Source organism: Aulonocara stuartgranti (assembly GCF_965226115.1).
Source record: "Aulonocara stuartgranti genome assembly, chromosome: 12".
NCBI lineage: Eukaryota > Metazoa > Chordata > Actinopteri > Cichliformes > Cichlidae > Aulonocara > Aulonocara stuartgranti.
This window is the reverse complement of record NC_138948.1, coordinates 13,923,744-13,951,229: the sequence shown is the minus strand read 5'-3', so window position 1 is coordinate 13,951,229 and position 27,486 is coordinate 13,923,744. Positions and strand designations below refer to the sequence as shown.

The following is a 27,486-nucleotide window of genomic DNA, read 5'->3' as shown; positions in this document are numbered from 1 at the left end:
TGTGAATTAGGCAGGCAAGGATAAAACAGAATGCTTTTCCACCTCCTTTTAAACACAGAGAGAAGAGGAACTTTCAAATAAGCAGCCTTAAACCTTCAGACTCAGGAAAATCAATAGAGTCAAGAAGAACTGACAGACGCATTTAAGGGCGCAGATCTTGTGTAAGAAAATCCTCCTCCACACAGAGACCTACTGAGAGAAACACACTTGGGACAATCCTCGGTGTTAAAGCTTGCTGATCTCAGATCAGAGTAGGGGGAGGTCTGCAGGGAGTAATACAGAGAGACAGACAACCAGAAAGGACCAGAATAACAGATTGCGGAGCAGCCCCTGGGATGAGAGAGGGGGGAAAAAAAATCTCAGACAGACACAGAAATCGAAATCCAGATGCTTTCCCTTGCTTCTTCTCTGCTCTTATGTGTTATAACTGCACTACTAAAGAGGGGGATACTTGTATGATGCTGGATTCACCACTTTTAAGACAGTCTTATTGTTTAAAGCCTAATTATTTCTCTTGGTCAGCACCATCGGGTGTATTCAAGTGTCTGGGTAAAAATAAAGAGACTGTGATTAGAATCAAGTGAGTAAATGCAGCAGGGTGGCTGAGAATTGGACACCTCTGCTGTGATCAGAGAAGAGGTGCAGCTCTGCAGACCTCTAAGTAGCTGGATTAACCACTGGCCATCGGGCTATTGATGTTATTGAACTGGCAGGCTGATAAATGGAGTCCTTCCACAAGGTGTATGAGTCTGTCGCTTTAGCTGGTTTGCATGTTCACTGGTCAGGCAGTGCTAGAGAATACAGCAATTAATCTTGAGACCAAAAGATTCTTTAAGGCAGGCTTTGATTGTCTGGAGGACAAGCAAAATTTACATGATTTACTATAGGCTCAGACTTGCATCTGGAGAAGAAAATAGGTCTGGGTTACTGGTTTGTGCCCATGATCAGGACAGATTATCTGGTAATGTGAGGGAACAGCATTGTCTTCTTACTCACTGCTGTTAATCAAATAGCCTTACTCCAAAATTAAACCGGCTATAGACATCGACTGCACTGTAAGTAATCAGGTTTTGCATTCAAAAACAACACATTTTAGCTTGTAGGTTAAATGTTATTGTGTTTGAGGTTAATGTGCAGTAAATTGTCTTTAATATAAATGATAGCGTTACTATTCTTGTCAGGGATTTGACATACGTGCCTCAAAGTCTGCTGCAAAATGTTGCAGCTAGCTGCACACTTATCAGTCTTGGGTGCACAACTACTCAATTTCCCGTTGTCACTGTCAGACTATGCTAGTAGTATGAAGTACAGAGTACACACTGTACTGCATGGAAGTGTACAGGATTATCCAAACTGAGACACAGTGCAAGTCAAAGAAAGAGAGGTGCAGTAAATGAAAGGAGCTGACTGTGAGACAGCAAGCTACTGCACAAGTGTGCTGAAGAGTTGAGTTGAAGAAAAGTCTTTTTTTATACACCGCAATAACATGATTGTCTAAACAAGTCACAAAGAGGAGACGGTATTGCTAAGCAAAGGCAAACAATTTGCATTCCCATAAATACAGGAGAGATGGTGTATTTCTCCCTCTGGCACAGCAGTCTTATTAACATCATGTAGTGTCTGTTGCAAGCTTATTATCAAATCTACTGTGTGTATGTTTGAAATCTGAGAGGAAAGTTTGACCTTATTTACTGGATTTTAATATCAGTTAGAGTTAAAACTCCTGTTCTGAGCCCAGCATAACAGTTAAGCGTGTGCTGAGGGCACATTGTTCAACTATTAATAGCAATTAATCCACCTTATTAACCCTCCATCTGCAGCCAGTCAATGTGGACATCCTATTAAAAAAGGATCCTGATCAATGATGGAGAAAGGACTGATGTGCACAATCAACATTCATTGTTTTGATTTTAAGGTTTAGAGTCTAGTACAGTTGTTGCTCCATACAGCTCAGTAGATATAATTCCAAAGTCATTATTTCATGCTGAATTGCTATTCAACTTTGTGCAGCATCACTAATCAAATGCAGAAATAGCTGGTGATAAGAAAAGAGAAGAAATGAATGTTGTCTTTATTTAAAAATATCCCATTGTGCAGACCTGGCTCTCTGTGTTATGACTTTAATTACTTTTTAATACTCGTGCGTTGGGTTAATTTTGTTTTCTTAGCACAACATGTTGTCATTTGGGGAAGCTTATGGAGAATTAAAAGTATTTGAAGATGGGGAGGGGGTGTTTCTGCAGAGCAGCTACCAACTTACAATTAGTGCAGCAATTTATTTCACAGTATCTTAGAGCAATTATCTTAGACTAGTGTCATCAATGTTTTGCTGTATGGTACCAATTAATCTAGAACATTATGACAACTAACAAATTAAACAAATAATATCATTTGTCTTGTAAGTTCTATGGTCTGGATAATATTTCGGATGGAAAGTGAACAGTCTGTTCTCATGGTGGACGTGCTGGGTGCGGCTGAAATGGGCAGATGTGACTCCTGCTCATGGTGAGTAAGAGTTGCCCAAGAATGGTCACCATTAATTAATTTTTGTATCCTGTATTCATGCAGACGCTACGTGAAAAGTATGGCTTCTCTGTCTTCTCTCATTAACATCTGCTTACATTTTATTCAGACATCTTTCCTTTCCCATTCCCATGCAGACACATGCATGTACACAAATGCAGAAAACTTAAATGTACATCCCTTGTTTCCAGTAATAAGTAAATTTGCATGTCATAAGTTATTTAGTCACGTTTTCAAACAAGCAATCACTTACTGTTTAAGATCTTACCAGATTTTAATATTTGCTTGTGATAAAATGAAAAACAAAGAAAAGCCTTGACACTTCTCCAGTGTTTCCATCTGCCTCTGACTCTTTGGCACATAAGCTGTGCACTAGTGGAACGTATCCAACCCTGTGATTGTGTCTTTCAGGTCAGCTAGTCTGATGGTAGAAATGACGTCCTTTACAATGTGGAACTAATCACATTATTTTGTGCCAGGGTGATAATAAACGGTAATAAGTGTTAACACCTGCAAGCCACGTATAACTCCGCAACGCTGGTAGTGAAGAAGTAGAAGCAGAAGTGCCACAGCTTCAAAAACACAGCAACTAGCTTAAAGTTTGGCTAAAGCTAGTTGGTCAACAAAATGGGCTAGCGTGTTGGTGGGTGTAGGATGTATAGGAGATGCTGCTAAGTCATTACAGTCAGAGTCCTATTGAATATGGCCAAGATAAATCCAAAGGGTTTGTGTTTATTGTGTTGATGCAAAAATGATCTTTTAAAAGCAATAATCTGAAAATAAGACAAGTTATTTAAAAGTTACAATTGGCCACCAATGCACAACTACAAAATCAGGGAAATATTTCATTTTTTGGTTTTTAATATTTAGCTGGAAAGGTTATTAATGGTGTTTTTTTCCTAATCCAATGATAGGATAGGAAGATTACACATATTGGTTTCTTCATTCCTCATCTTTGTCTGGCAGAGGGAGGCTAGATTCAGTCAGCTGAGCTCCTCAAGAGAACTGCAAATCTCTTCCCATTCAGACAAGCCGCCATCCTGCCCTCACTTTGATGTAGAGGCTAGGGGAGAAAGTATAGCCAAATACTAACGCTACAGACTCAGAGGGACAAGCCAGAAAAAGATGAAAGATCGTGAAAGGATCCAAAGTGGAACAAAGGACGCGGTGAACAACGTTACGACACACTCATCCTCTTTTATAGAAACAATCTGTTATTGTTCATCTAGAAAGCGTAGAACAAACAATCCCAGGAAACATTAACTTGGCTTCCAAACAAAGTCTTCAGGCCAATCAGATAGTGGAGATATTTCAATGACTGTTGCCTCAGCTCTTATTTCTTCATTATCTTGTCTGGAAGCAAAAGTGACATATCTTATCTGCGCTGACTGAGGAAGAGGCTGACATTTTGCTGATTTATGATTTTATTACTCTTTTTACACATTTATTATCATTTTTGGTTTAGGCAGAGAAAACAAAACACTTTTCTTTCTCCACAGATTCAGTTAAATATCTATACAAAAGCACAAATTTGAAGGTAATTCAAGTATTAAGTTGTGAAAGCTGTTTTATTAAAAAAACAAAATGCTGTTGGTTTTGTTAAAAAGTAAGTTACATATTGAGCTTAAGCTTTTTACTTGATAAAAAAAACACTGATTTTTTTTTCTTTTTAATTGCAGCCAGTAGTTATGTTTTCTGATTACTGTCTTATCACAAAAAGCAATATAATTAAAAACTCTTTATTTATTCTTTGCAGTACTGTCACTTAATAAACTGGAATCAGGTTTCACATTAGTGCAGATGCTTTTTTATGAAATTTTTAGGCAGTAGCCGCAACTTAGCAGATTCCTGCAGTCTTTAAAATATATCTATCTATATATATGTATATATATATATATATATATATATATATATATGTATATATATATATATATTAATGATGGTGAACAAAACAAATGGAAAAACAATCCTAAGTTTGCCCTTCCTGTTTTGTTCTTTTATCTATCCCTAAGCACAAACATTGGAATCTTTTATTAAGAAGAAAACAGCGTTTTAACAAAATACTTTTTCTCCTATGTAGCTACTTTATGTGTTGTTTAATGTGTTACAATTGTAGAAGCTGGAAAGGCATATGGTCACGTATGCCCACGCGCAGACACAAACACTGGTGCACACACCCATACTTACACATATTCACTCACAGTCTGGCATTGGTGCTGGTGCCAGTGTATTGTTTAACTTGTTTAGTTTTTAGATAGGAATCCTCCCTCATTTTGGCTGTAAATGAACTGCATCAAAACAAAGAGCAACGAAAAAAAAAAAAAAGCAGGTCCAGAAACATGCTTGGCCGTCACGTAGATGAGAGTTGACATGGAGACATTTCGCTAATTACTCTGACATTAGGTCAGTAAAATGAAATCTAATGGAGCCCGTTATGATGAGCTTCCTGGTGAGCTGGCCATTCAGATGCTACAAAAAGCCCTAGAAAGTTTTTCTACGCATAGTTTCTCACCAACCATAGCTCAAAAAGTGCAGGGCTGTTTCTTCAAATCCCTGAACTGGGAACATGAAGGCTAAGCAAAAGCCCAAGCCAGCAAATTCCCAAGTAACTTTCATGGAAGTGACTCTGCGCAAGGCAATTAACACCCGGCTAGTCAAGTAGAAATGCTCAGAGAGCAACAGTGGGGAAACCTTGGCTCCCAGAGGTGTAAATGCGAGTAAATGAATGTGGGTGAAGCAGGGCATTTCTGAAAAGGAACGCAGCATGCTTGGTCAGTCTAGCCTGAGTAAATAAAGGTAAATAAATAAAAAAAGTCTGATTTTTAGAGCCTAGCCACAGCAGAGGAAGCACTGTCATGCTGGTTTGAAAAAGATCCCCGAACACTGTCTAAAGAGCACAGCGGGGAACGCTGCCTTGGCCCACATCCTGTGCAAATTCACCCCATTTTGGTTTATTCAAAACACAATATTCTCATTACGCTCAGCTGGCTCGCTGCACTGTCATTTCATCTGGTTTTCCGCACACCAGCACATTAGCCCCTTTGGTCTAGTAATGTTCAGAACATAACCCATAAAGAACTATTGTAATATGTCTCTGCCTCATTATTGCCAGGTCAGTGTATGGAGCAATCCAGGAGAATAGGGTGCCTCGCATGGCTTGTTAATTCAACACCTCTCTCATTTAGAGCAACATTTGCACAGCTGGCCTTTTGAAGGGAGTTTAAACTATATACTCCCACATATATATGTAGTGACATTGCACATACACAGGCATACAAATCTTAGGCTGCTCTGACATCACTCCACACCACTGGCTCCTGCCCAACCTTCGGACCCCACCTTGGGAAATCACCCTGTGCCTGTCCAGCCACTAGGGCGTGAAATACACACCCCTTGAAAGCAACTGAAGTGGGTGGAGGGAATGAACGGTCGGGGTGGTGAGGGGCCAAAAGGTGGCGAGTAGCAAGCATGAGTGTGTGAGGTTTGGAGATGGAAAATGAGGGGGAAGAAAATGCAGAGGGGAATGTGTGTTAGACTGATCTGGAGGGAGCAGAGGGGGTGTTGATTAGAGGGCTTGAGTGGTGAGAGATGGAATTGAAGAAGGATTAAATGGACACTGAGTTTCAGGAGGAGGAAGAGGGAAAGGTGGGGGCCACTTTGAAAGGAGGTCCGGAGGTACACTCTTGGCCTTGAGACTGGGGCTCCTTCACGCTTCACATCTCTGCAAGCCACTTGGGCCTGTGCTCAAGAGGAGAGTCAGCGCAACCTTTGTTACAGTTGAGGAGTGGGGAGTGACAAGGCATACCAGCATGTCTGACATGTCAGAGCAGTTGGCTGGGAGACCCAGAATCTGGTCGAATCTGATGCCGCCCATCTGTAGCCTCAGTACAGGACCGGACTGTTTTAATTGACAAAAGCCGCCCGAGGGAGGATATGAGATCGTGCTTGAAGGAGAAAACAAAAAATGTGGTTGGTAAATCGGGAACTTATTAAATGGGCATCGAGTTTTTTCAGCAGGTAAATAAGACCGCCACATACGATGCACAACCCTAATCATAGCTAAAGGATGAGAGGAAGTTAGTCGAAGAAAGTCTTTTTTTTTTTTTTTTATCTGAAAGACAAATAGAAATATGCATGATTAGATTTAAGCTTTGCTCAAGTCCCCAGTTGGATAAATTCATCCTTATTCGGTTCTCTCAAAGAGCTCCCTTTAATGTCACCCAGCAAAGGGAAGTGATGAAATGGAGCAATTATGTATCCATTTGTGCTATTCAGGTGAAACCAGGTGTAAAATTTCCAATCTGTGCACCTGCTGTATCTTCAATTCATTGTGCTTCTCCAACAGTGTTGCCCGTTAGATGGTAATATCCAAAATATGGACAAAATATTACACGCAATAAATCTATTTACCATTATCATATTGCTTCCAGAGAAAAGGATTGCTCTTCCTGTGCAAGCTTACGGACAAAATTGCAATAGCTAAGCGATCGCAGCCGATGAAACCAACACATCTTATAGACTTGAACTAAATTGTTAAGTTGTGCTGTAATAAGAAGAAAAACACATTGCAATAAAACAAAATTGTCCCTCATCAAGAAGAAACACACTTAATTTGATATCCAGACATTTAGGAATATGAGAAAGCAAACAGTGAAGCATTCGCATCTTGAAAGGGGATGAGTACAAAACAGATAGCTGAGTTATCTCCCGTCGGAGTGGAGATTAATTTTAATTTTCCAAACAGTTTGTGCAGATAAATATTCATGAACCACCTTGAAAAATGATGGGCGACTATAAGGCGGTCAGCAGAGAAACCAACAAACCTCCCCTCCATTCTCTGCAGCTGTGCCGGGGGAGGGAAGTGGGGTTAGTTCATGATGAAAGACTCTCACTATCCACGACCTTTCCAGTCTAAAACAAAGATTTGCACAATTAACTACTTTTAAATGTCATCCAACTGCCAAATCTGCATATCAACACCAGGGCTTGCATAGAAATGAGGATGTTTGTAGAGGAAATCATTTTTCTCCACTGTCCCATCCCAATGCCACCAAATGAGTTCTTTCTCGTTTTAGCCAGCAAGGAAATGTAAATGTCAACATATCTTGTGTGGAGATCCTTCTGTTACTAATTAACCTTTGCCGTTTAGAAGCTAGACTGAGCTCTGCCTAAACACTGCAATTAACTCAAGCTTCAAAAGACAGGGAGACAACATCTACATGGAGCCTGCAAAGGAGGAAATCACACCGACTTCATTATCCATGCCGACACACATACTTTGCACCCCTCACGTATTTTGGGGTTCTCGTAGGTTGATATTTCCCCCAGGCAGCAGGAATGAGTCTATTGGGAGGATGTCAAAATTTAGTGGATTAACAAATCTAATTTCTTTTTATCTTCATAAGCTTGGACAGGAAAGCTAGTTTCGTTATAGCCCCTGGTGAGAGGAAAACCATAATGTGGAAATCTGTAATCGTAAATCTCCGTATTTAAAGCTGAGGACTGCTGACGTCTGTCATGTTCAAGTTCAACTTCCAGATGCAGGGACTGGGAAGAAAATTTGTCCTGTGGCAAACTGAAGACTTTGGTGATCTAAACAAGTGAACGAGCCAGTGTAATTTAAAAGCTGTCTTCCGTGTGGGTCTCCTTTGGGCTTGAGCTTCACAGGCTCCTCTGGAGTCATGAATGCCAACATTTAGCTCGTTCTTCAGCTCAAGGGCAGTGTCAGTTACAAAGTCAACCCATTAACATCTTCACTCTTTAACGCCATGCTCTTTCTTCTTAACAGAAGAACCAACACGAGTCAATAGGCAGGTAGGTAAGCAAGTGAAATACCTCTGTTTTCCCCTGGGAGGAGACTAAAAACGCTATATAGTGGGCAGGAATTTGTTTCTCTGATGTGATGTTAAAAAACCGAAGGAGTTACCCCAGGACTGATGCACACAAATGACTGACATAATTTCCAGGAGAAAGGAAGTATCTGGGCTTTAAGAGGGTAAGGGTGAAGCTGAGTAAATGCTGGGGAGGTGCCAGAATAAAGCTGATACCATGTAGAGTGAAAAGGATGAAGGAGAGCTTTAGCAGACTAGACCCTCCACAGTTGGACAGTCTGTAAGGGGAGAAAGTGAGTAAAAGGAAACCCTTTAACGACAAGGAAGGTATCTCTGGCAAACATGATCAGCCGAGCTTTTGTTGCAGACAAGATATGGCTAGTTCAAGAAAGCTGAGAAGATAAACCTTTGTGTGACATGAAGTGATATTAACAGCAAAGTGACAGGTCTTAAATTATATCAAATGACTAAAAATAAAAAACGTCAGCCCTCATTGCTGGGGGCACCACGGGCAAGATCAGAAAGTTAATACATCTATTATTCAACCACAACTATCAAGGTTTCTTCCTGAAGAAATACTAACAGGTTCTGGCATACTTAGCTCCTGCAGCACAGCAATACCTAAGGAAGGTGCACTGCTGAAACACAGCCTTCATCATTACTAGATGCACTGCATCAATCCTTGTGAGGAAGTTCAAACAAGCTTTGGCCCTTTTCACTTGAGGACATCCGTCAATGTCAGCCATGATTAGGTCTTGAAAAAATACAAATTTCTTGGGAAGACTAGACTAACGTCCTTGCAGGTCCGACATGACAAATGTCCTGTATGGTCAGCGTCAATTCTTATCAGCACCTCATTAAAAATGTAATGATCACATGAATATTTACCAAGTTTAATTATGGCTCCATATAGCTATTCTGTCATGCCCTGCACCCCCTTTTCCTTTCCAGGAGGGCAGTCTCTCATCTAAGTTCCAGCTGAATGCGTCCTTCCACCTTGATGAATATTGCAAAAGTCCAAGGAGAGCTAGCCGCTGATGGAATCCACCTCAATCAGCAAGAGAATCAATGGCATACATTCACATTTGCAAAGGCTCTAATTGGCAGCAGTAAAATTCAGCAATTTACCCATGAGAGAAATGGGAGTGGAGTGCAAGGAGATCAGCTCATTTGTAACAGAATTTATTTTTTATTTTTTAAACAACTTGTCCTTCTAAAAACAGGAGGCTTGCAACAGATGAGAAGCCCAAGCAAAACTATTAATGTCTCTGCTTGTCTGGACTAGTTATTGAAGTAGGGATGCAACACTGGAGCTTTTTCATTAAGGTTTTAGCCAGAACTGGCAGTATTTGGTTTATTTCTCTTTACCTGTGTTCTGCTCAAATATAGTCTCAACTAATATAATGTAAAGATCTGATATCACAACTGTTATTCCTTCTGACAAATAGTATTCAGTAACTGGCCTTTTGAAAAGTTGATAGAACCGATGAGCAGTTTAAAACAAAAATGAACAATTTATGAAGTTAGTACTAATTGTTAGACCCTTAATTCTCAATATTTCAAAATTATATTTTCAACTATACAATAAGAAATGTGTTGTATGTATTCTTTATGTACACTACTGTGCAAAAGTCTTGAGCTGCTCCTCATTTTGTAAATGTTGCTAGGAAAATGGTAAATAGACGGAGCAATTCATTGAAACAATGGAAATGCAGTAAAAAGGCAAAACACAGTTTGTACATTTCTAATGTGCTTAAACATTTTCCACCATTCTTCAACACAGTCTCACCTCTCCTGGGCAAACGTTTAAGTAATTTTTTAAAGTAGTGTTTAGGAATAGTTCTCCAGATTTCTCGAAGGACATTCAAAGTTCTTTGGATGTTGGCTGTCAAGATGATCCCACACTGCTTTAAAAATGTTGAGGTCAAGACTCTAAGGAGGCCAATCTATGACTGATAGTGTTTCATTGTGTATTTTTCTGTCCAGGTATGCTTTTACTGCACTGGCACTGTGTTCGGGATCACTGGAAAGCATCTGTCTCTCAGATGCTTTTGCCACTGACTTTCAGTCCTTTTCCTGTGCGATTTCCTCAGCCTTTTCTCCTAGGTTCTCTTCGTTAAGACTGACTTCTTGACAGCCCATACTTCCATTGAGATCATTTCTGATGAGACTTTGGTGAACAGTAGATGCCTCAACTGAATGCAACTCTCACGTCCTGTGTTAGATCTTTGTTGGATTCCCCACCCCCGCATTTCTTCAGGCACTTTCAGATACTGTTCATACATTGGAGATAGCTTGTTAAACATCCCACTTCTTTTGTCCACCACCTGCAACGCACTATACATCATGTCAAGATATGGCATAAGTTTGGATAATAGCTCGTTGGGAATCACCTTGTTGGTGCAGAACTGTTGCCATATTTTGCAAATTCCACTAAAGAAAGTAACAAAGTACACCAAAATGCAAAAAACAGTCGGTTCTTTAAGTTTTCTGCAGACAGAATTGGCTGATCCCTTGACTTATTCTATGCTTGAATGATTGATAGGTCAGTGTTAAGTGACTAAGCAAATAAAGTAACCATGCTCTAAAAGACTGGACTGAAAAAGCAGCCAACAACAATCTTGAAAAATCTTCAGAAAGGCTCAAGGCCACTTCAAACAAAAAAAACAAAAAAATCAAAAGACTTTTGCACAGTACAGTCTTCTCAACATAACAAAAACAAAAGGTAAACAAAACCTGATAAAACAGCTCCCTATGTGTTTATTCAGATTATGAAAAGTCATTTAGCTGATAATCAAGTGAACAGAGCCTCAAGTTGATACAAATTGTGTTGACAACACAAATAATCCATCTGGGAAGAACCAGCCTTTGTATCCTTTTTGATGCCATCTCCGGTGTTTAATCACTGAACACGAAACACACTGAACAGTAAAACAGGCCTTTATAAGAGGGGGACATATTGAGTGACATCTTCTTAGCTCTTTGAGTCCTTTGCTGTCCTGCTGGGCAGCAAGCTGATGCATCCTCACTTTGTCTCAGATGTAAAAATTCTGTCCAAAGTGCCGAACTTGAAAGTCTATCCCAGTGGAAATGCAGGTTTATTATTTGTTCGGGTGCTCAGTAGAAAAGAGATGATCGAAGCACAGTTTAGGGTTGAAAACATCTTTATTTCTAAAAATACAGAGGCTTTGGTATGTCATACTCATACATTCCAAGGCCTTAGGTTCCAAAGAAAAACATGCTGGTATCCCTATTTGCATTTTACCTCAGAATGCAGTTTGTGTTAAATTTCACCATTCTAGCATTATAAATAGTATGCCCTTTTTGTTGATATGCAACTCATTTAATAAAGGGTCTGGAAATCCTGATGGAAAAAATGTTTAAGTGCTCAACAGATGTTGTAAAATGAGCGGAAAAGTGTTCCACTGGCGTTCTGAATATTCCTCTCCTGACCTGACTCAATTCCAGACATACAGAAAGAAATGAGGGGGGAAAAAAAGCTTGAAGTAGTAGTGTTTTATTCATCTTTATGTAAATCCAGTCATTTACGGTTGCCTTAACAAATCAGGAATCAAGTGTGTCAACATCTAGCAGAGAAGGAAGTGCATATGGGGATTACAAAAGAACAGAAATAGAACAAAAGCAGATCGAGGGAGAAACCCTCCGTCGGTTAAAGTCTACAAATCCTGACACGAATAAAATGAACATGTTTTTAAATTGTCTGAATTCGCTATGTGCTGTTGAAAGTTTACAGTAATACTCTAAATTCTAACCTCAGTAAGCTATTGTTCATATCAGAGTGACTTGGAGGCTGAGCCCCGAGCTGCTTCACACCATAGAAAAATATTTGCATTTTTAAATGTACATTGCTGAATTTCTAAAGAATGGATGAAAACGATGATTCTCACCTTGCAACTTCTTCTCACTCTGGTGTTAGGCCCAAGCCAGTTTTTTCTTTTCTTTGCATCCTACACAACTAAGAAAGAGAAACTGCTCGTTGCTACATAGCAAATGTTACAAGTATATGCTCAAAACCAATATTCCAATAAGTAAACCCCACACAGTATTTATTTATATATATATGTATATATATATATGTATATATGAAATCACATACACTTCAAAAAAAAGTTGAGATGCTAAGTGAAACATTTAAAATAGAACTAAGACATTGTATCAAATGTTGAAATTGAGAAATTATGCTGTATATTGAAAAATATATTACGACTTTGAATTTCATGCCAAATTGGCAGACCTGGCTTGCAGACAGATCAGTCAGCAGACACGCTCTGACTACGAAGCCATGCTGTTGCAATATATGCAGAAAATGGTTTGTCATTGTTTTGCTGAAATAAGCAAACCATTCACTGAAAAGTCCTTGTTGGGATGGCACATGTTGCTGGAAAAACTTGCATATATTCAGCATTTAAAGTGACTTCAGAGGGGTGTAACCACCATACCATGTGCACTAATGCATCCTTATACAATCGGAGGATTTTGGCTATTAAACTATGCACTAATGAGCCAAAAGTGTGGGCTACATTCTGTTTCCCAAATCTCAACTTTTCCCTCCCCCTACTGATACCCAATTCAAAAGGAGCATTTCTCAGTTACAACATTTAATGTGTTGACTTGTCTTTTTTTTTTCCAATAAAATCTAATATAATTTCTATAATTGGATGGCATTTGCAAACCACTTAAGGCTTAACACTTTCGCTTAATTATCATGATGACTGTGGTTAATATTCTTATAATATGGCCCATCATTTTTGGGTAAAGGCAACTACTATTTCAAGCACTGTTAAATTTCTCAACATAACGCTCCGTTTCGTGCACGGAAATAGAGCACACTTGATTCCAGGTAAAACGGATGCCAATTTCATCTTCACATTTCAAAATGCTCCATATCCTGCTGAGACAGTAAGGTCACGATCTCACTGCAAACATGCACATTTCAATGCTTTCTTCTTGCCATAAATTTTCCACAGTTCTGACTTCTTCTGGAGTGAATCGTCCTTTTGTATGATAACAATGTGCATACTGAATCACTGCAAAGAGCTCTGTCCTTGCCAAAAATCTCACCAAGTGTACTTGTACAAGTCTGCAGGCGCTTTTAATACTGTACTGAACATCCAAGAACGAAAAAAAAAGTTTCAAGTGGACAAAATAAACGTAACTAATTTCAAATAACCTTAAGTGAGGTCTGAGGTCCTGGCCGTTCAGTTGTTGTCTGCTCTGAGGCAGTAAGATGATGCCTCCTGGGGCGACAGAGGTGCAGTGTAGATCACCAGTTCTGGTTGGTGAATTAATTTTTCTGTTTTGAAGTTATTTCACTAAAATAATTCTGGTCCAGTGGTTTCTGAATGTTTATTGTCTGAATCTTTTTATTCAAGACCAAAGCTTTAGCCTTGCAACTTTACCTCTAATCACCCCACCACGATACAGAGAAGTGAAACGGTATGAGGAGTGATACTCCTTACCTTTGCCTAGAGCAGATATCACTACATCGCCTGACTGAATTGTAAAATCTCATACTGAAGAGATTTGCTTCAAATAAAACTAATGGACTCAGACTTTGTGTCTGTGAGTGTGTAGCTACATGTTCACATGCATGTTTGAACAGTCAATGAGAAGCAAACATGACTGAGCTTCGCATTTTGTGTGCGTATACAAAAAAGGGCCTTTGTATAGCAAATGTGTTTTATGTGCTTATGTGTGCGTGTGTTTGTTGAGCGTGTCTGTGTGATCCAGCAGTAGCTACGAAGTGTTTGATGTGTTGGGACTCCAGCCCATTTGATAAGCTCTCTCCAGGGTTCTCTTGCAGTCCTGCATCACTGTGCTGAACACAATGTGAGGGTACTGGACCACCAGCCTCTCCACTGTCTCCTCGTTGACCTGCAAATACGAACACAAAGACATGCGCTGTTAACATATGATCGTGTTTTGTCTTAGCTTTAGACCTTCTAACACACTACTGTTGCTTCTATCAATCTTACATTTTTAAAGTTCCGGTTTAAGGAGCCAGCTTATGTTTGAGCACATCACCGAAATAATAAAGAGTTAAAGTCCAACGCAAAAATTTTAGTATTGGAATTCTGTCTATTCAGATGGTGGTGGGTTTATAGTTGTTTTACACCAAGGGTGGGGAACTCCAGGCCTCGAGGGCCGGTGTCCTGTAGATTTTAGATATAACTCTGGGTCAGCACACTTGAATCAAATGATTAGTTCATTACCAGGCCTCTGGGGAACTTAAAGACATGTTGAGGGATTATGTAGCCATTTAAATCAGCTGGACATGTCTAAAACCTGCAGGACACAGGCCCTTGAGCCCTGAAGTTCCCCCACCCGTGCTTTGCACAGTAGTAGGATGGATGCTACAGTTCTTGACATCATCCTTAGTTGTAGTATTACTGAAGTTTAGTCTGCTATGATGGCTGGAACAGAAAGACCTTAGAGAAATGCTTCTTTAGTCTCACTCAGTATGCAATATTATAAAACCTTGGATAAACAAAATGTAAATGTGCACTGTGTCATTTTTTTCCTTCTCCTTTTCAAAATGCTACCAAAGGCATTCACTAGCCCTTGGGATCTAAGTCCACCTTAATGATATGATCGTAGTTTTATTAATGAAAGAAAACAGGAGAAGTCGTAGATATGTAGACTAGCTTTTGTTTGCAGCACTAATGTCTTTCAATATTTCCATTCAATCACTTAATAATGTATTTTCAGTGGCAGTGATGGAGGATAAAAAAAAAAAAGTATAGTCCTCCTGTCTAAAAATATATGCTTACAGGCTTCAGGAAAAACAAGTTACATCAAATGGATTCATTTTGAAGTTACTGAAGAAGTGACGTACAAACATTTCCTCAGACAGTATTTCTTTTCTAGCCTAAAAAAAAGAAAATATCCTGTGACTGGCAGCTCTCTGGTTGAAAATGCCGTGATGATGCCAGAGGTCAGAATGCTTCAAGCTGATAGGAGGCCAACAGTAATTTAAATAAGCATTTGTTACAACTGAAGTATGCAGAAGAGTATCTCTGAACACACAACACGGGGAACCTTAAAGCAGATGAGCTACAGCAGCAGAAGATTACACCGGGTGCCACTCCAGTCAGCTAAGAATGAGTAACTGAGGCTGCTATTCACATGGGCTCGCTAAAATTGACCAACAGAATAGAGAAATGTTGCCTGGTCTGATGAGTCTGCTATGATATTCAGATGGTAGAGTCAGAATTTGGCATAAACAACATGAAAGCATGGATCTATTCTGCCTTGTATCAGTGGTTCACGCTGGCAGCGGTGGCGTAATGTGTGGGTACAATTTGGGCCTCTTAGTACCAACTGAACACTGTTTGAAAAGCCTACCCGAGTAGGTTGTTGACAATGTCCATCATTCCTGACTACAGTGTACCCAGGATACAATTTTGGATGTGCAGTTATCAAATCTGCAGCAACCGTGTGATGCCTTCATGTCAATATTCCCCCAAATTTCTGATAAAGGTCCAACCTGATACTAGTGAGATATAAGCAAGTGTTTTCTTCTACAGATTCAGTGCAGCAGACTTTGTTCCGGTTGTTTTCAGTTAAAAGCAAGTGATTTGCGAGAGGATTATAGAATTTCCTCCATGGACAGGAGGATAAAGAGCAAAAAAAAAACTGTTGTAAAATGAATACATAGACAACTTTCTTTGGACAGAGAAAAAAGCCTTTAAGATTCCCATAAAGGTTATTAGGACACAGCCAATTGCTGACTTGAACTTCTGGTTAAATACAACTCTTTTTTGGTAGCAATTCATTTTTTACAAGCACTTAATAAATGTATAATATAAATACATTTAAGCTATAAAATGATAAACAGTAATGATAAATTTTGACTATTGTCCAGGTTGGAGGTGCCATGATTTGTGCGATCACTTACCCCATTTCAGAATAGATTTCCAGGAGGTTGTTGGTTTATTCTTTAAAATAAAAGCTTACAAGGATATACATTTAACAGAAATATGGTTTTAGGTCCAATAAACTATTAAATTGATTAAATAAAAATATGGTTAATGACCTAATTAAGACTAGCAGAAACCCTGCTTGGCCTCTTAGTGCCCTGTACAAATTGTGTACTGAACTACTATGAACGATAGCTGATTCTGTAGGAGCATGCCGTGTGCGTGCTCATATGCACATACAGCTAGACTGTCGTTATGGGTGAAGCACCAGTGGACAGCTGAGATCACCAGGCTAATAAGGCCCTCATGTTCTCAGAGGACAAGAAAGACAAGGAGCTAATAGCTACTCTAGCACTTCTCTGCCAGTCAAACACTGTCGGGCCACTTAGAGCCAAGAGTGAGAAAGCCTGAGAATATGACAAAGAACAGAGGCACAGTAACCCTAGAGACCTTGAGGGGTTAACCGCAACCCACCCAGAACCAACCCCCCCTACCCACCCGTGAGCATGACACTTTCCAGGGGAAATCATGTATAAACACTTACACACATGTTGACGACACAGTCATCTGATGTTGCCAGTGACAAAACAAGTTTCACAGTTTCCCTGAGCTTAACGGCCAAACGCCCGTTGGTGTCTGTGTTTAGTATCACAAGAGTCTTGCATCGTCACAGTTCCCTGACTCTTGCTTGGGTTATGATCTCTTCTGGGTGTCATTATATCTGTCTAATTCATTATTGTTCTTCATTGAATACAAACTTCTTAAGCAGTGGAAATCAGCAATTTATAGTGACAAAACAATGGAAAGACAAATGCAAGACAGACAGAGTTAATTTATTTCTCTAAATCTGCTGAAAAGAATGAATGAGCCGGGAGACCACCAATGTCTCCTGGTTCACAGAAGGTGGATGGAAACTCTGCATAAAACAAGTAAATCCAATAAGACTAAAAGGCAACAACATCCTGTTAGTCTTCCCTTTGACTGCCAAAGTACAAACAAGCGAGCTGAAGTTAAGGTGCTTGATGCCAAAACCCAGAGTCTTTTAGGAAAGCAGTGTTACAAGACTAATGTAATAAAATCACAACAAGCACAGGGTCAAAAAAGGAATTCTTAATGTCATCTCTCTTTTTTTCTTAGTGGGAGGGGGAGACCTCATGTTAAATGCTCAAGATGCCTACTCTCAGCTCTCTCTTTTCACTCAGTGTTGAAGGGAAAGACAATAACAAACAGTAGAAGATGTTGTAATTTTAAATAACTCTCTGAGCTCCAATTCTGGAAAAACACTTTGAATCATCAGCAGGCAAACAAACGAGAAACGAGAAATGGAAATGAGAAAGTTCCAGCAACTCATTCACCGTTGTGATCAGGGATACTTTAGTAAAGCTGAGTCTTTAATAAAACAGTGTTTCAGGATATTGCTTTAAAGAATTCACATTATTATAAGATATTATATTCCAATTGCTACGCAAATCATCACATATCCTCAAGTACTGTGGAAGATAAAAGTGAACAAGTGAAGCGTTGCCGTGGAGTATACATCGAGCCATGAAAGGGGATAACAATCAAAGAGTTCCTGCAGATGTCTGAATATCTCAGTATTTTTCTACACGAGAATCGCTGGCTGGGCCATAAGTTACCCTCACAAGGCCTTTTATGGTATGTTTTTGGATGTGTTTCAGGCCACCTGTTTTTATGCACATTTTGAATGTGTCACAAAAAAATCAGGGTGGAAATCACCCTTTCCCTTCTCTCCTAGTTACACTTGCACACTTGTAGCTACTTAAGTTTCTGTGATGTATACAGTTGCTTCTTTGTATAATCCCAGACTGAATACACAATGTTTTGATTAGGGCTTGGTAGGGGTCATACCATCTGTTGCAGGACTCCCCATCCTCTTTGTACCTGGATATGGTCCTTCATGACTTTGCTTTGGTTGGCCTGAAATGCTTTAAATTACACGATCCAAGACTGTCCTCTTCATCTGCAGCGATTTAATAGCATCTAACGAAAACATATGGTTGGATGTGCCCACTTTGTCATACAGTCACAAAAGTAGTGACTGGAAAAACACATTATAGTGAATTTTGTTTTGCAGCTTTTGAAAGATTGATTAAAAAAAAAACAAAAACGCTTTGCCATTTGGATGGAAACTTGTTTAATCATGTCAGGTTCTCACACAAGCTCCTATAACTAGTAGGTACTTATGGTTTTGGGAGACTAGGCCGGTTCTAGCTATAGGCAGATGTGGGATCAGCCAACCCAAACTGACGAAAGCAATGAAAAATTAGTCATATTTTTTCAGCCAATAGAAAAGCACCCAAGAAAGCATGAGTAATGTGCAAACTGCCTAAGGCCCGCTTCCAAAGTCTCCCCTTGTACCGCCTCTTAACGTGATCAGAGGCACAAACACACAGAGGTCAGAAGAAGCAGACAGCTGTGTCTCTCGGAGGCTGCACAGGTGTCCAACTATGAACTCAGAGCAACAAGTGAACTACACCAACATGGTCCCACTGCTTGTGAGGCAATCACACACACTCCTGGTTAAAAGTGTTGTGAAGCTTTCTCCCCCTCCTTTGGTTTAGGCTATCACGTGTAATTTAAGGATAGATAATTGCTGACATGTTTTGGTCTGTGAAAACATTGCTCCTGTGAAATCCTTGGGAGACTAAACTATTTCCATCTTTTTTGACTGACTGTGCTGTCAGAGTAGCTGCTGCTGTGAGTATGAAAGTTCCTTTAGATGAATGTTATGTGCTTTATAATATTCTTGAGTATTTTTATCTAAGGACTACTTTGAGCCTCACAGTATAGAAATCAGCTCTAATTGAGCACGTTTAGTGGCAGACTGGCCATCGGAAGTACAGTACCTGGAATGCATCCTGGTGAGCTAAAGGTCATTTTGGCCTGCTGCAAATAAGCTGATGGACTTTTCAGAATCCACATCAAGCGTGACTCTGTCGCCCACTCTCAGAGCCTGAATCCTCTTGCTACAGTGTATCCATTATGCACGCACTGCAAAGACTTACCCAAATGCACACATGCAGCTTACCCTTCTCCCTTACTGTTTCTGCAAGGCATGCAACGTCTATCTGCTGCTCTAAACATAATGTTAGAGAACTCACAGGAAAGGTGGAGAAGATAGGGAGAGAGAACACTAGGCAGATCATCTGAGCATGTCTGAATTGCTGTACTTTTTGTTTAGTTTCAGCGCGTATGTGTCTTTTAGGAATTTTCATCATTTTGCTCAGTGTTTGAATATAAATATTTTCATTTGAAAGTTTGACCTCAGTCTATATCTTATTCAGTGATCATGAGCTGCAAACTACTTCTTTTGGTTGTCAGTGTCTAGCTCTGCATATCAGACTGTATTCTGATTGGTGCACCGATATAGCCGTAGCAGACATCGAAAGCTCAGGTTCAGACAGCTTTGTCTCGTCGCCCCAAAGTTTTGCTTTTGTAGTCTGGAAAACTTTCAGATACATATAGTGGACAAGTTTCACCTGTAGGGGTTTTGCATCTTTCTTGCAGTAATTAAGACAACCATAGTATTTAAAAATAAAATGTTGGTTTTTATAATACTTATAAAAATCTTTATTAACCATAAATAATACTTTTAATTCTTCTTAATTAATTCTTTTTCATTTTCTCCAACCCATCTCCCACACTCTTTTTTTAGTTTAACTGATCCAAAAATAGAAAAGCAAATAGCTTACTGATAGCGCTATTATTTGCCTTTTGCTAAGACATCCAATAGCATCGTTAAAGTGAATTCTTTTAGTCGTGTACAGAAAATGTGGTAACAATAGTACATAACACATGGGGTTTGCCTAAATGGCCTGAGATTGATTCAAATTCCTGGCCTGAATTATTTATTTCAATCCAACCTTGAGCTCTTTTATTTCTCAGAAGAGATCCTGAAATGTACATCCAATCTAGAGGGAGAGACATTATACATTAAAATTGATTTTAGTAAATATTAAACTTATTCCCCAACTATTTTCATCTTGCATTACTGCATCTGCAATGGCACTATATATAGCAGGATTTATTATCACTATTTTGACAGACTCAAACTCAAAGTCAACACTCTTGGAGATGATTCTGTGTCTATTGTATGTAGAACAAACATACAGATCCCTGCTCTTCTTCAGCCTGTGAGAATCATCGCACAGCTGCTGCATATGACTTGAAACAAATAATATTAATCACTGTAGTGTGGTAATGATGATTATTATGTTTTTGTAGGGATCATGTACAAACCATTTAAAGCAGCGGCGTCCAGGGTGCCACTTGGCTTATGCTCACAATATATAAGCACTGCAGGCCTGGCAAGTAAGTATAAAGTAAGTATAATAATGAAGAAACAAACATAATGGTTTAACAGCTGTCTCCTTTTCCTGTTTTTAAATTTTATTCAGGCGTCATGTCTGGGATCCTTTTAACAAATTCTCCAGCTGGCGCCAAAAGACACAAGCATAGACTTTACTATAATTTTAACTGATATATCTTGCTTTAATGTAAGGTCATTCACTGTCTTTATTAAGTGGACACAGTGAAATGAGAGAGAAGTCGAGAGATGGAACAAAGGTTTAAAAGATCGACACACACCCTCCCACTCGCAGACAAACACCTGCAGTTTGCCTGCAAAGATGGCAGGGACAAAAAACAAGAGAAGAAAAGCTTAACCAAGGCCTCCAAACACACAGAGAGAAGTTAAGTTTGTTATGACATATGGCTGAGCCTCATTAACAGATAAAATGACAACCCCCTGATTGCCTTCATAACATATTATGCTGTATTCTTGAAAAGAGAATGAAACATTCCCTAGCTCGTTAATCAGGGCTTAATTACAATTAAAACAGATCTAAAGAATAGACCTGTCACGCTGATGGGAGGCCATAACATTCATTAATGCTAATTTAGTGCAGCTCCACTTGCTCAGCAAACATGGCACACACAACACGGCTCCCAATCAAAATGCTGAATCATTTCCTAATTGCTGGTTGTGGCAATGCTAAATGTTTGAGCTTCAACAAGATTGCTTTGATGGAAATCATGAAAACACTCGCTATTGTCCTGACCTGGGTTCTTCTTCTTTTCCCCCCCCACTGTCACATACAATGGGGCATGAAATAACTGCAATTCAAATATTTTACTTTGTGATGAACGGCTGATGTTTCTTTTTCTTTTGGACATTAAAGACTATATACGTTTTATGTTGATATAACGCAACGATTCCTTGTCCTGGTTTTGAGATTTATTCTATTATTTTGCAGGGTGGAGCCTACGCTGTGGACCAAAAAAAATCCACTGACTTGGACGTTCATACATCATAGCATCCCTTGCAGTAGCCTGGCAGCGAGCCTTACTGTAAGATCTTTCTGCCTACAAATGACAGCCATCTGTAAAGAAACACTGTCGCAGCAAATACCCAGAGTTCACGGATACAGTCCTTCTCTTTTCAGCTTGAACAACGCTGCGTGCCCTTTGCACAGCTGTGAGTTATGTGAAATGAGATGTGATGACATCACCACACCTGCTTGGTATTTGCAGCTCAAAGCTGAAGTTTGACATGAAGGTCAGACCATATGCTGTAGGTAACTGGCAGGTACAGAGGGGAGTCCTCTGGTTACAATTGTGCCACTGACTTCTTCTAACCAGCCATTCAGCTGCTTCCTCTCCGACTGGGTAATATAGCGCTTAATGATATTTTGTTGCTTGGCAACATAAACTTAAAAATGCTATCAGACGATGGGGCCTGTAGTGACTGGAATGGTGCTTTAGATATATGGCTCCTTGAGGGACTCTCTTCTTTTTTTTAGCCCATGCAGGCCTGATCCACTGTACTGTACAACCCCGCCGTCGAACCTGCTGCCAAATCTGTAGGAGAGCCATATGATAGAGCAGATCGCTATTCACTGATGATTCTAATCTTTGAGAAGCATCTGGGAGAGCAGCCACAGCTATCTGGAGCAAAGCCTATACTTATGATATTTTCCCCCATTTTAACTTCAAAGATGCTGCCCTCTAGATCTAAGTGCGGTGTAATTCACCCTGATGGGAAATGCGCTGCTGTCAGGGTTTACAAGAGGGTGAGGGAGATGAGGGAAAAACAAAAAGATGTATGTCTGATATGTCGTTCGACAAAGAGCACCTTTTATGTGAACATGCTGCGCAGTAAATGAGATTACGTTGTGGGGTTGGATGTGCAAGCGCACACTGACAACCGCTCGTCTACTTTTACATGAGATGGCTGAATGTAAGCGACAGTAAGTTGTCAAGCTGACCTCTTGCTCTCTCTTGGAGTGCTCTTATGTGCTTTCTTCCTGCGAGCCCTCTCTTTTTTTAAGACTAATCCGCTGATGCAAAATGCACTCTATCGCCACGTAAAATATGCATTTACCGCAAACACTGGGCCCTCTCTTGGTAAGCAGCACAGTAAAATCCATCGTAAAGATGACTAATGCCGCAGCCGTTCACATTCTCAGATGGAAAAAGAAGAATGGGGTTGTAAATCGATAATCAGATACACAAACATGAAGATGCATATCGTATTAGACCGTCATGGCGAGAACACACTCTTCGTGGTTCTAGCAATCAGGCGAGGGAAATGGAATAAACGGCGTAATCCACAGAGCGCTGTTTTGTTCGTAGCAACGTGACCCTGAGAAAGAAACAGAACACTGACGGTTGATATTGAACAATAATTTAAACGAATGTGCATTTTAGAGAAAAGATATGTTCCAGGGTCCTTCTTATATTACAAAAATGTTTCTTCCCAAAAATGGCCCCACTATTTTATTCCTTTTTTGTTTTCAATAAATTCGGCACAGGTCTGCAGGGTTCTTTTCTTTGTCTCATCTCTTCCCATTTTCTTTGGCCATGTGGCAGCCATTGCTAGTTCCTGGCCCATAAAGAGAGACAAATAGCCCCCGTTCCCTGTCTGTTCCTATGTAGACAGTGTATCAGTCGACCAGTAAATACATTTGGGGTAAATGTTTAAAAAGCCTGTTTAAGCAGCAGAAGAATGCAGTGCATCAGGTCTTAGTAAAACACAGCTTAAATGAGTCTGGATTTAAACAGGTCAGATTTATAGCCTTCTTTAAACCGCTCAGAGGAAAAGCCCCCGTTGTAAAGTTTCCAAACGAGTAACTGGACAACTGAACAATAGTTCACCATCTTTGATAAGGAGAGGAAAGAGGGAGTGGGGAATGTATGGGAAAAACAAGAAAGCAACAAACTAGGAGACGCAGGAGCAGAGAGAGAACAAAGAGATCCCCATAAACTTATTCTGAAGGATTCAATATTTCTAAATGATCTACTGATGCATTGGCTCAGAAGCTTAAAGGAACATACTTCTGACCAAAGAAGGTCTGAGTTTAAATATTTTGATTTTGTCTCAAAAAGCCAAGCAAGCCTTGCAGAAATCTGCAGCGCTTGGCTCTGAACGTGCGTTTAAAAACCAGGTCAGGCACTGTTTGCGACAACTAAGGTCTGGTCCTCCTCATCCCTGCACAATATCAGACAGCAGCAGAACTCAAAAGCAGGGTGTCAGTACAAACACTCGCACACGCACACACAAAGAAGAATGGGGGCTCAACTGAACAGGGTCAGAGAAAGAGGTTCTGGAGGCCAGATTCTTAAACCCCACACTCCATCACGCGTGACAAAGGTAACTAAAGGAATGTGTAAAAGGCTCAAGCCAATCCTTCTTTCCACACCGGCCATCTTATCGCTGCAGACTGGAGGAAAGCATACCGTAGCTCAAAAGGCTTTTTGCAATTTATTTGTCCATCATGGTTAAACCTATTAGGCCAAATATAATAAAGCTAATTAAAATCTAAGGTGTTTTGTTAATATAGGGTAGTGGCTCTAAAGGTGAAGGCAATCCATACACTCACAATGAATAAGTTTTCCTAACATAGTCCTCTAAAGTAAGATTTAGTTCGTTTTTTTTTTTTTTTGAGGCAAAGAGTTTGCACAAATTTTTTTAAGTTCTAGGAATTAATTAGATTTTACAGCGTAGCCAAAAGGTCCACAAAGTAATACTGTTAATTATAAAACTGTAATGCAATATTAATAAGTGTGTCTTAACAGATGGTTTTATTTATGCCAATAAAAAGAATACTTCCCTCACCACAGCGTACAGAGGCAAAATTACAGTGGATTTCTAAAACAATTAATATCTGACTAAAGTGCAGAATTTCAGCTTTAATTCAAAGACTTCAACAAATATTTTGCATTTGCTGTTTAACAATCAGCCATTTTTGAAAGCCTTCTTTCAAGGGGACAAAAGTACCTGGACAAGTGACTGATAACAGTTTGATAATGCCTGTTCGCTGTTCTGGTATTCCGTGACAAATTAAGGAGATAAAAAGATCTGGAGTTGCTTCCAAGTGTTGAACTTGGATTTGGTAGCTATTCACTGGAACTTTTAAAAACGAGGCCCAAGAAGATGTTGATGCAAGTGAAAGAGACCATCATTATGCTGAAAAACTAAAATAAACCTATCAGAGTATAATAAAAACTTTAGGAGCCGCCAAATCAACAATGGGGTACATTCTTAAAAAGAAGGAATGTGCTGGCGAGCTCAGCAAAACCAAAAGGCCTGAAAGACCACAGAAGATAACTAAAGTGTTTGATTGCAGAATCCTTTGTTTGCTTAACAAAAACCATCACAACACCAAGCCAAGTAAAAAAAACATAGATGCATTCACAAATATAACTGCACAGAGTTTACAACAAGGGGCAAAAACGCTGGTTACACTCAGTGATGTGACTTCTGTCAGGAGTATCCTGATGTGCAGAGGCTTATACTCTCTGCTCAGCTTCTGCTCAGGAAAATGACTAGACAGCACTTCGTATTCTTAAGGAGTCGGATCTCAACCCATTAGATCATTCTTTTCAAGTATTAAGGACAACAGTAATGGCACAGAGACCCATAAATAAGTAGAAACTAAAGGTGGCTACAGTAATGGCCTAGCAGATCATCAGGGAGAAAACAACATTTGTCCCTGGGTTCACTTCAGGGAACCATTCACTGCAAGGATTTTCATCTTTATTAAAAACAAGTATTACAAACAATCCTTCTATTTAAAATCACGCTAGCTTGTTTAATTAGTTTTGAGCTTCTGAAAATGGGGGACCGTTTTTAAAAGGGGCTGTAATTTCTAAGAAAGTTACCAAGTTAAACGCCTTGTTTAAAGCCCTTGAAATAAAGCCGAAACTCTGCACTTCAATCACATCTTGATTATTGAATTTGAAATCCACTGTTGTGGTGTAGAGATGCAAAATTCAAAAAATATGTCACTGTCCAAAAACATGATGATTTCTTTGGGATAAAGAAAGTTATTGTGACAAACCACATCACATGAGAGCAAACGTTCACAAGAATTTTGCATGAGAGCTGTAGATTAAAAACAGTTCAAATGGCATTATAGAGCATAAAAACATTGCTGGAAAAAATTCTCCCCAAAACAATAATAATACTTCTAGTATGGTGCTCTGAAAACAAAATGCTTTCATTACTGGAAATACAATAAAGCTTCCTGCTTACCTATTGGACAAACTAAGATTTCTTTTTGGTTTCTAAAATCGTAAACAAGCTAATTGGGTACTGGCAAACACACACGAAACACAAATTCCATAGCGGCTTACTGGAGGTCAAACACTCGCACAATTCCTTAAAGATAATCACAACAGAGCTACCTTGTTTAATTATTTTGCTTTGTATGACTCCCTTGTTATTCAGAATAAATAAATAAATAAATAACGAGGACAGCTTGACCCTGTCCTTTCGAAGAAAACCATTATACAAAATTCATAGCGACTCTTTAAAGACCACAAGCAGTAGATTACGTCTGTAAACTGGTCAAAGTCAAAAAGCAGTGGCCAGCACTCAGTGATCTCATTTGAAGGCTGAAGTGTGCACAACACCTACAGCTGGGTTATTATCCTGAATTACTGGCTAATTCCTAATAATGAAATAAAAGCAATACAACTGGAGTCAAGTTCTGTTAAACAAAAAGGACAAACAAACATGTTGTATTCAGATTTCAGCCTTTTATTTGATTCTCTGTCAGTAAAAGCATTTTTATGGTGTAAATCTGTATCTTTGTTCTCAGCTCTAATGTTAAGCAAGCGGTCACAAGAACTCTGCTCCAATAAAAAATATTTATTGGATGTTTTTTCACAGTCACTTGTAAATCTGACAGATGTAATCAGTCCCGCTAAAAAATTGTTTGACCACTCTTACTACAAGCCTCATTTACCCATTCACAAAAATGCTTTTGTCAATGCCCAAGTACTTTTCTGCTAATACAAACACACACAGACAGGCAGGACACGCAGCCCCTTCCTTGGCGACAGCCCCACCCCATTCCTCAAACTTGGCTGGATGTATATTAAATTTGAAACGCCGGTGCATTCAGTGATGCTTGTTACATTGTCATTAGCATTAAATACCCAATCCATAACTAACACAGTCAGACACTGTGCCTGCAGGCTAAAATGTTCTTTGATAACCTACCGTCGCCGCCTCTGTGAGACAATGAGGAAAAAAGAATGTACTGTTAGTTACTGCCCAAACACCTATCACATTTGGCAACTCCGAGTACCCCGAGCAAACCGACTGTTGTCTACTGTCTGCCCATGACTCCATGAGATTATGTTGACCTCAGCTGTAGTCAGTAAACAGCACTGGATGATGGAGGAAGCGGAGGGCGAGGAGACAAAGAGGGAAGACAGACAAGGGGGCTACTTGAATGAACTAATTGAATGAACAAAAGATGTCCGCAGCATCCAAAATTCAAACAACCTTGGTTGTCCTTACGCAGAGGAGGAGGAAAAGGGAGACGAAATAAACAGACAAAAAGATGGGAATGGGGTAAAAAAAACAAATAAATAAAGTAAGGACAAGATAGTGAGAAGGCCAAGATGTGCATGGGGGCGTATGTGTGGCCAGGTGAGGTCAGGTTTACGTGTGTGCTTTGGCTAGATATTTGTTGAAGGGCAATTCTGAGATTCCCTTGAGCTACTCGGTGAACTCTGTCAGTGTCTCACTTTATTTCACCCTCTCTCCTTCACTGTCCCTTGCTCCTGCCCTTTAGAAACAAGATGAAGGGATGATCAGGAGGCGGCTTCAGTTAAGACCGCCAATCAATACAGCTCTTCTGCGTGGGATGAGACTCCAA

The 27,486-nt window shown here is 39.7% G+C and overlaps 2 protein-coding genes across 3 annotated transcripts in view; one reads left to right on the top strand and one right to left on the bottom strand.

Moving 5' to 3' along the window:
- smyd1b (SET and MYND domain containing 1b) overlaps positions 1-27,486 on the top strand; it is a 432,389-nt gene that overhangs the window by 103,484 nt on the left and 301,419 nt on the right. The window lies entirely within an intron of this gene.
- The window catches only part of fbxl17 (F-box and leucine-rich repeat protein 17), a 226,453-nt gene continuing 210,467 nt past the window's right edge, over positions 11,501-27,486 (bottom strand). The window contains exon 11 of the mRNA XM_082553439.1: positions 11,501-14,249. Within this exon, the coding sequence (XP_082409565.1) occupies positions 14,112-14,249 (138 nt within the window). The 3' untranslated portion in view covers positions 11,501-14,111. The remainder of the gene's footprint in view (positions 14,250-27,486) is intronic.